A 10,239-nucleotide genomic window follows, 5' to 3' on the forward strand; every position below is an offset into this window, starting at 1 on the left:
GACATGACGAAACTATAAGGGTTCCGTTTTTGCCATTTTGGCTACGGAACCCTAAAAAACGTACTTATAGATAGGTACATTAGGTAGGTACGTGTAGGTAGGTAGGTACGTGTAGGTAGGTACATTGGGACATGCCCGCGTTCTATGACTTGGGACGGCAGCGGCACAAGGCGATTCGAAACATTTATAGTTAGCAGGAAAAACAATTTATGTTTGAGTTTATCGAAGTCTATAACAAGTCCGTGTAGAATAAACAGGAGCCATTAAAAATACACCTCATTTTTTTAAAGTCGGTTAAAAAGTGGAGAGCTTTAAAATATGCTGAATGTTTATTCAGAGCTTTAATCATACTATTCTGTGTATTTGACAGCTCACTGATGTTTCTTGTGATGTCAGTGTCAATGGCAATGGTCAACGTCAACGTCAAAATTATTTAAAAAATCAAAACAAACTATTATCGAGCGGGAAAGTGGTATTTTTGAGAAAATCTTAAATAAATTGAAAATTATGGGTTGGAATAAGCTTAAGTGTAAGAGCAAAGAGTTGCAACTAATCGGCACATTAAATGGGGGTCAAAGCTTCAGGTATAACCATAATTTATTTCACTTTACTAACCTAAAAATATATAAACAATACAGTTTTCCAGTTATATTCTGAAGATTCGAATTTTCAGATGGAAACTAGAAGAAGGCACCAATGAATGGCTCGGTATATTCTCTAAGACAGTATGGAAAATACGTCAGAATAATGAATCGTTAGAATACAAAGTTATCGGATCTCTCCTTGAGTCAAAGGGAAAAGGGACAAAATCAAATAAAAAGACAGAAACAGATAATGAGCTCTTCAAGAAACGTTTAGAAGAATATTTTAGACTAGATGTCAATTTGGGTGATTATTACAAGGAGTGGTCTGAGAAGGATGAGCTGTTCAAATCTGCCGGCAAACAGTTTTATGGAATAAGAATGCTCAGTCAGGAGCCAGTGGAAAACCTATTTTCTTTCATATGCAGTCAGAACAATCATATTTCAAGGTGACAGACTTTACTTATAAATTATACTAGTTATGAGTAATACGGTTTCATATGAATTGTAACCTAACCATAGTGGCCCCATTCTACTAAGTATTTCATCTTCTACTGTTCAGAAAGTAAATCTCATCTGCCTACACCAGGTTTCAGTTGTTGCCAGGTTTTCTAGTATGTCAGGAATTATGGGTCTTCCTGTTATATATAATGAAATATAGATTTATAGTTGCTGTTTTCAGAATATCAAGTATGGTGGAGAAACTGTGCACACACTATGGAGAAGAGATTTGCTCCCATGAAGATGTTACTTACTATTCCTTCCCTACAGTAGACAAACTGTCATCTCCTGAGGTATGAAGCATGAACTACAGTTCAAGTTCTATTTTTTTGTTGTTCCATAACATAAAAAAAATTAAAACTTCTCTAATTTTCCATTTTATGCTGACCATAACTCAATCAGTTGAAGTTTTAAGAATCCATGTTTCCATTGTTTATTTAAAACAGGCCAGCAGGCAGACAGCCAAACCTATCTCCCTTGATAATAATATTAAATTTTAACAAATCACTTCCAACTTATTAACATTACAAATCTCAGTAATATTACAGTCTTTAGTTCTTTCTGTCTACCATTGTATTTATCATGTTCAAGGTAGAAGCAGAGCTAAGAGAGCTGGGCTTTGGCTACCGGGCCAAGTTCATTCAGAAGTCGGCAGCTCAGATCCAGGAGTGGGGTGGTGAGGAGTGGTTCCAGAGTCTACAGGACATGAAGTACAAGGAGGCCAAGACTGAGCTCATGAAGCTACACGGGATTGGGCCTAAGGTAGGGAAATTAGTTAGGTTTATGGTATATTTCCTAATGCCTATCTACCTACCTTAGTTACTGACAAAACATAATATATTTTATAATACAGGTGGATAAAGAAACAATGTAAAAATGGCAAACTGACTCATGCTATCTTGCTCTAAACTTGTTAGACCTCTCTGATAGTTTATATAATACCTCTTCTACTCTGCCTACCAATCGCCATTTCAATTACTTTTTCCATAAGTACAAATGATTTAACAGAACCCAAAATAACAATTGGTTTACGAAATCGTGAAATAGTAAGTAAAACAACAAACTTTGTGTACAAAACTTTGTGTGTGTATTTGTGTTGTAGTGAGTTTTAATACTAAATGCAATGACCATTTCTCCATAAATTTTCCGTCCATCCAAAGGTTGTCTGGCAGTGATCGCTTTCAGTGATAAGACCACCATTTGTACCCTAATTAAGACACAACTTGTTAATCTATCTATCTATAGAGAATTCGTAAAACCATTTCAGGTAGCCGACTGCATATGCCTCATGTCTCTGAACCACCTGGAAGCGTTGCCAGTGGACACGCACGTGTATCAGATAGCTGCCCAGAACTACCTGCCACATCTGAGGGGCAAGAAGAGTGTCACTGATAAAATGTACACCGAGATCGGAGATCACTTCAGACAGCTTTACGGGCCAATGGCAGGCTGGGCGCATACGGTAAGTTGTGATTAAGTGTGACTTGCACTGAACAAAAATAAAAAAAAACAAACACTCACACCTTGTACTAATGTACTCCTTTGCGGGGTAGGCAGAGGTGCATTGCTGCAATTGCAATAACATTTAAACGAAATTAAATCTAGTGCTGGCTTGTTCACTCAGTCTCAGTATACAGTCAAAGCAAGATAGCAATAGATTTAATTTCGTCTAAATGTTAGGTGCTAGTCACCGTAAGTGTACACTGTACAATAGATAAAATTAGTAACGAACAGTTTGCCTTCTGGTAATGATGACAATGAGAAAGTGACAGCACAGTAGATTTATCATTTACTTTCTATTTTTAATCCTGACCTAACTGAAGGGTTAGTGCAAGACTCCAATTTCGTCTACACTTTCAGTTGTTACTTCCCGTTAAGCTGCGTACAGACCGGCCAAACGAACGCCAACGAACGGGTTTCGTTGACCTTCGTTGCTGCAATCTGCCCTGTATTATGTATGATAAATATCCATCGTTGGACGTTCGTTGGGCCGGTCTGTACGCATATTTAAAAAAATATCTACTGAATTTAATGAATGAGTTTCAATGGATATCCTATCTCTTGTAGGTTTTATTCTGTGCCGACCTGAAGAAGTTCCAAGTCCAAGAGTCTTCAGATAAGGCGGTGCCGAAGAAACGAAGAAAATGTACATAAATAGCAGCAATGTCTGTGATATGATATGTGGTTAAAATTAAATATACAAGGAAGTAAAAAAAAATTTTATTCTTGATTTCATTGAATACAAAACTATAAAACGTACATAGAGTATAATCATAATCATAAAATACTGTACTTAATACTTAAATAATAAGTCTTTTAAAGGAATCATAATTTGGTCTGACGTGGTTCTTCAAGTTGTAAAACGCCTTTCTTATCTGGGCCTCGAGTGCGAGTTTTTTCACCTATCGAGAAGTGAAATCGAAACGCAAATTTGTATGGTGCGGGAGACACGCCAACTAGCGGTAAGTAGCTGTATTAGCTCCGCGCCATAAAAATCTGCGTTTTCGATTTCACTTCTCGATAGTTGAAAAAACACGCACTCGGGGCCCTATTTACTTGAAAAACCGCAAATTTACTAAGATAAAAACACAACCTGGAATGGTTTACAAATGTTATCTTTTTGAAAGATCCAACTCCAATATCACATGCCAATAACTAAGATTATATTGCACTATTATCCTAACGAACCGGGACGTAGGGTGCTTACATAGAGAATCGGGTTCCCGGTATCTACCTGTACCGGTAACCTGATTATGCGAAAGCGCTCACTCACGGAGCATTTCAGGTTACCGGTACAGGGAACCCGATTCTTTATGTAAGCACCCATAGTCAGAGAAGCTGACACGGTTGTAATGGATATCACATGTGCCAAAATAGGCCCTCAGTCTGTATATGAAAAATACATACAGACGAATTGAGAACCTCCTATTTTCGAAGTCGGTTAAAAACGATAGTGTATTGGCATCAATCGTGTCAATTTCGCTAACTTAAGACCCGGCCGTCTACAAAATTTATATCTAATGTGACCAATAACTTATGATTTTAATAGCAATCAAAATATAGGTACTTACGGACTATCACATACCTATAGTTTGTGTAATTAAATGCAAAATTAAATAATCAACTATCCGCCATCGATGCAACTGAATTGATAAAAAGTTATATACTTAGATTTTGATCTCTACTAGTAGGTACTTTCCTACTCCCACTTTTAACATGGCTGCCATAAAAGAGGGGTGTTCTAAGTTTCACGTGTCTGTGGTAGCGTAGCTCCTAAACAGCTGAACCATTTTGTGTTATTACTCAAATTACTTGTTGCTGGTGGGCTGGCTGATTTTTTTTTACTTGTTCCCATAGTAAATGAGCGGGCAATTCTCAATAAGCGTCTGCAGCGCGCGTATCTCGAACGCTAAATCAGTGATGGCGGGCGGCGTCGCCACGAGCGTCGGCGCGAACACCGTGCTCAGGTTGTTCACATCAATACATTTATCACTATAAAGAGCAGAGAAATCGGACACGATACATTGTGTATAACGAACTATGAAAATATGAAAATGGCGGATAGATTCACGCTATCTTATGGATGCAATACACGATGGAGTATTGAGTATCTTGCTTCAATTGTAGGTCCGTGAATAATCCTTTCTTCTCCAACTTTTAAAATGGCTGCTATTCAATTCAAGTAAGTTACTTGTTACCATAGTAAATGAGCGGGCAATTCTCAATAAGCGTCTGCAGCGCGCGTATCTCGAACGCCAGGTCGGTGATGGCGGGCGGCGTCGCCACGAGCGTCGGCGCGAACACCGTGCTCAGGTTGTGAGCACTCATCTTGTTCACCTCCGCTTGTTGGGACACTCTGGAATGGGATGGTAATTGTTAGGGTAGATCGAGATATGTCATAAGTTGTTCTATACATAACGAAAGGGGATACCTAGATGGAGTGTAGGTTTAGAGGGTTGTCATAGTTTGTGAACTATTCAGGACATGTTTTTTATTGCATACAAAGTGACGCTACTAACGGAAATCATCATGAAACTTATACTGGCCTACTATAGGCTGGTTTATGTAAATTCCGTTTACCGTTGATAAACTTTTCGTTTTCACGCATAATAGGTATACCTACTAACATTAATTCATCAAGGGAATAACTCTAAAATAATTAAAATTACTTCTAGGTTGAGTAGGTGTTACTTTTATTCCATTATAAATGTCTAGCCCATTGACCCATTTTTGAGAAGCTCCCTGAAAAACCTGCACCCAATTTTGCTCTACACTAGTTATTTAAAACCCTTCCTCCATTGGAAGGAGACCCGTGCCCCAGCAGTGGAGACGTGATGGGTCGTGATGACTAGTTATTAAAGACTGACCTGTGTAGATGCTGCATCATGTACTGCAGACAGTTGAAGTGCGCGGGCGGCAGCAGGTCGAGGCACTCGCGCAGCGCCGAGATCTGCTCCGGGGGCGTCTTGCACTCTGGAATTATTCATATTTTATTAAGATAAGATAATATAGAACCTAAATTAATATAATCAAACCTGAACTAAGGTACGCTATAAACTTTAATACTTTGTACTATTAACAAGTTTATTAAAGAAATCTACTACCTAGATGAACTGCCTCGCTTTTGCACGGCTCCGGAACTTCGTTTTTCGTATTCTAGACCCTCCTGACTTTATCATCTCTTAATATAATTAGTGAAAAAACGCACTCGGATATCGGTAAATGGAGATGTATCCAAGAAATGCTGTGTGTTTATAGGTACTGTGCAATAGCTTTAAGTGCGTGCGATAGGTTACCAATATCTGACAGGACCAGCCGCCATTCTCGCTCTCAAGACAAAAGACACGCGACTCGTTGATGTTGCTGTACTGGTTTTCACTCTACCCTCTACACACTCGGCTCTCACTCTACCCTCTACACATTTGTCTCTCACTCTATCCCTCTACACACTTGTCTCTCACTGTATCCCTCTACACACTTGTCTCTCACTCTATCCCTCTACACACTTGTCTCTCACTCTATCCCTCTACACACTTGTCTCTCACTCTATCCCTCTACACACTTGTCTCTCACTCTATCCCTCTACACACTTGTCCCTCACTCTATCCCTCTACACACTAGACTCTCACTCTATCCCTCTACACACTAGACTCTCACTCTATCCCTCTACACACTGGACTCTCACTCTATCCCTCTACACACTGGTCTCTCACTCTATCCCTCTACACACTTGGCTCTCACTCTATCCCTCTACATACGTGTCTCTCACTCTATCCCTCTACACACTTGTCTCTCACTCTATCCCTCTACACACTGGTCTCTCACTCTATCCCTCTACACACTGGTCTCTCACTCTATCCCTCTACACACTGGTCTCTCACTCTATCCCTCTACACACTGGTCTCTCACTCTATCCCTCTACACACTGGACTCTCACTCTATCCCTCTACACACTGGTCTCTCACTCTATCCCTCTACACACTGGTCTCTCACTCTATCCCTCTACACACTTGTCTCTCACTCTATCCCTCTACACACTTGTCTCTCACTCTATCCCTCTACACACTTGTCTTTCACCACTCACGTATGGCTCGCAGTAACCGCGCGTGGAAGTCCGCCGAACCCCTGTCACAGCAAAATGCACTCTATCCCTCTACACACTGGGCTCACTCACGTATGGCCCTTACGAAGCGCGCGTGCACGTCGTAGGTGACCAGCGGCACGGGCAGCAGCCGCAGGTACAGCTTCAGCGTGCCCGCCACCACGTTGATGTTGCTGTACTGGCTCAGGTCCGCTGCTTCGCCGTCTATGCAAAAAAAAGTTGGTTTAGCACATACTTAGGTAATAGGATACGGTGAAAAATAATGATGTAATATAATGATAATATAATATTTTAGGTGATAGGATAATAGGAAAAACAGACGTTAGTCGTCTCGTCTACTAAAATCGTAACCTATAGTTAACAAAGCAGGAAGCATTTAGTAGTCGTAGTTGAATTGGCTAGGAATTAAAGGAAATCTTCAGTAAAATAGGTCACACAGCGTCATTAGGTCATGGTGTATAGGAGTCCTTGAATAAAAAATATAGTTCCCTGCTGAACTTTCTTGGTCTTGCTGCCGACGGCCTTAGACATTCAGCTCATTGGTTGTAGGTAATTCTATCAACAGTCGACATGCATATTAAAACAAGGTCAACATGATGAATGACAACATACCTTTATCAAAGGCCATTTTCAACGCTTCAATTTCATCAGCAAACCCGGAAACTCTGTAAATACCCTCGGAGTCCATTCCTCTCGCTTCTATCTCGTTGACACACTTCCTCACGACAAAGGGAAGGGTGCTGGAGTGGGCATTCAGGAGTGTGGTCAGATCTATGCCGAATACTCCACGGAGCTTCTTGAGGTCTGGCAGGCAGAGGTTTGGTACCCGCTCCGAACATTTTGTGTGTGCTATGAAACCACAATCTGAAAAGAAATGGAAGTTAGTTTCATTTAGGTAAATACTTTGCTTTAAATTTCCACCTGTGAGATTTCTGTAAGTAAAAAAATGCAGCGTCTTCAACCTGTCACATCCCGAGAAATCGGAGATAGTTAAAAAATTTCCCCCAAATTCATAGAGCTTTTTGACACTCTACAGTAGGTTTAAAATTGATGTATTCATATACGAATTTCAACTTTTTGACTAATGTAAGGACGCGAAACTCGTGTGTTTCAAAGTTAATTATAACCTTGTTGTAAATTTACAATACGGTCTATGAATTTGAGGGTTAGATGCGAACGAAATTCTAACGTAGTTAGAATCTATACCGCATCTTACAGTTTACGATACGTGACGTTAACGGAGGTTTGAGAATCTTGTAATCGCAGCACCGCAGTCGCACGTTCAAGATACAAGCTTGGCTTTGCAAGTCACATACATACTGTAATTATATGTGGCTTGCGAACCCGTACTTGGCCTTCAATTGACGGGAACTGAAGAGGAGTCGCCGTCGACGGACACGCTGTGGACTCTTTATACACCAGCAGGTCTAGTACAGGTTTGATAGTTTGTCTAAAACTATAAAAGTTTACGTTTTCTCGTATACTACGCCTGTAATGGAAACTATCATGAATTTTTTGACAGATAATGCAGATGACAGGAGAAAACATAACCTTTTTTCGTTTTCATAAATAGCAAAACCCGTACTAGAGGGTCTGCATATTAAAGAACAAACTAAAAATTTAAGTGCAGGACATCGGCCTCCTTCAACACTGACAGACTGACTGAGCCATAATCTTCAGGAATGGCTGTATAAATTGTATGACATAGGCTATTTTTAACAGCATGCGGATTTGATCACGCACTCGGGATTGCCCCGCACGCGTTCATACAAGTATTCATTGTAACTGTGGAATATGCTCTCGAGACGCGGGAGCATGGTGCACAATCGGCGTGCGTGATTAAATCCGCATGCTGTAAAAACAGCCTTAATAATAAGTTAATTTTACCTTCACATTTTACTCCCTGAGCTGTGAATCCCCAAAGGAAGTTGGCACACAATTCACACCAGTTTAGGCCTTTGAATGTGTGAGTTTTGAAGCTATGGCTTTTGGAGTACTTGGTCAGAAGTGGGTTATCCTCCAAGCTTGGGGTTAAGTCTAGGTTGTTGACAGATTTAGTGAGATTCTCTTCTGAAGTGGAGTTGTTGAGTTTGTTGATAGCTGGAGATCCGGTTAGTGATGGTCTGTAAACAATACAATTTGTAGAGTAGAATTCAGACAAAAAGGTACTTTACATAATATTTCAAAGGCCATTATATGAAATAAAAGTTGTAAGAATTATTGAAGTGGATTATGTGGCAATAATCTCTCTAATAAATGTCTATCAGTTTCATCTAGGTAATAAGCTATAGACATCCCCCCGGATGTCTCTGAGCTGGCCCAAGATCGTAAAGAATGGCGGCGCTTCACTTCGGCCCTTTGCTCCCCAGCGGAGATTGGGAATAAGTAAGTAATAAGCTATAGACAGACATTCTTAGAAACTGTACATATTTTTTGTAAAAACTTAAATCTAAAAACTCCCAACTACACTTACACTTTGCTCCTAGTAAGAGTGTTCATTTTCTTCTTGTTCAGTGTGATATACGGGCTCTCTGTATAGTTGGCCCGTGAGTTGATCATCTCGAGGATGTGCCGGGCCCGCAGCTCCATGTGCATGGTGATGAGCCCGTCGGCCACCAGGTCGTACACGCAGTCGTATGTCTTGTTCGTGTTGGTGTAGTGAGTGCCGTCGTAGTACAGTTTGTAGTGGTGGATTCTGTCATTGAACCTGTGTGAAAAATTATTATTTTAGTATGAAAAGCTGCAGCACTGTATTTATTATGAGGATTTAAGAATTTTAAAGGAAGTGCTTTTCTACTTCATCTTTGACCATTTAGATAGAGTATGAAATTATAGATAACTATATTCATGAGAGCTTATAGAGTAAGAACAAAGAGGATTTTACACCATATTCTCATACTCAAGCTTTATTGCTGTACCTTCAAGTTATAGTTATTGAAAAGGGAAGGGCAACCTATGCTCATTATCCACTGCAACCTAAAAGATCTATTGTGTGACAACCATTATAAGTTGAATCAGATCAAAAACTTTTATAAACTTGCTGTAAGCAGTCTTACCTCCAAGTAAGTGTGAAAAAGTCATTCATCAAGTTCCCTTTTCGTATTAGAAACGCCCCGTCAGGTTCGCCGTCGAGCAAGCTCGTGGCCTCCTTGTGTCCCATCACGCCGTGGTACTCCTTGCCGTAGAACTCGGGCCGGTCGGCGCAGTCCTCACACACGATCCGCTTCGGCTTTGGAGCCTCCATTTGTATCCGGTATACTGGAATTTAGAAGGAGGATGTAGAAAGCTGAGTTCAATGGATTTTGGGCTTGGATTGGACTTTTCTTACTTACGCTCGGGCTTCCAAATGTTTCGTAGATTCTCCATGTTGCTGCTGCTTGCTGTAGGCGGAATTTAATAGTTTTTTACTTTATTTAATTCAATTTACTATTTCTAAAGCGGAAATAGTTGCAAAATTGAAAACGTAAACAAAACAAATATCGATTGAATCTGTCAGAGTGACATTCACTGATTTTATTACTACTCTGCTCTGTGTTATAATAACTTAGAATAATG

General features: G+C 40.1%; 2 protein-coding genes across 2 annotated transcripts; one reads left to right on the forward strand and one right to left on the reverse strand.

Annotated features, from left to right (window-relative positions):
- Window positions 1–423: 423 nt before the first annotated feature.
- LOC105384249 (N-glycosylase/DNA lyase) lies at window positions 424–3,294 on the forward strand. Its single transcript, XM_038118712.2, has 6 exons — window positions 424–584; window positions 674–1,030; window positions 1,264–1,375; window positions 1,674–1,844; window positions 2,350–2,544; window positions 3,150–3,294. The coding sequence occupies exons 1-6, from the start codon at window positions 508–510 to the stop codon at window positions 3,234–3,236; spliced, it is 999 nt and encodes a 332-aa protein (XP_037974640.2). The 5' UTR covers window positions 424–507; the 3' UTR covers window positions 3,237–3,294.
- Window positions 3,295–4,548: 1,254 nt separating this feature from the next.
- LOC105394203 (beta-chimaerin) lies at window positions 4,549–10,167 on the reverse strand. Its single transcript, XM_038118874.2, has 8 exons — window positions 10,017–10,167; window positions 9,741–9,942; window positions 9,158–9,391; window positions 8,572–8,807; window positions 7,297–7,548; window positions 6,757–6,888; window positions 5,450–5,555; window positions 4,549–4,938 (listed from the first exon to the last, which is right to left on the reverse strand). Exons 1-8 carry the CDS (start codon window positions 10,048–10,050, stop codon window positions 4,770–4,772), a joined length of 1,365 nt encoding a protein of 454 aa, XP_037974802.2. The 5' UTR covers window positions 10,051–10,167; the 3' UTR covers window positions 4,549–4,769.
- Window positions 10,168–10,239: the final 72 nt, after the last annotated feature.

The sequence above is a fragment of the Plutella xylostella genome, chromosome 16 (assembly GCF_932276165.1).
Source record: "Plutella xylostella chromosome 16, ilPluXylo3.1, whole genome shotgun sequence".
Taxonomy (NCBI): Eukaryota; Metazoa; Arthropoda; class Insecta; order Lepidoptera; family Plutellidae; genus Plutella; species Plutella xylostella.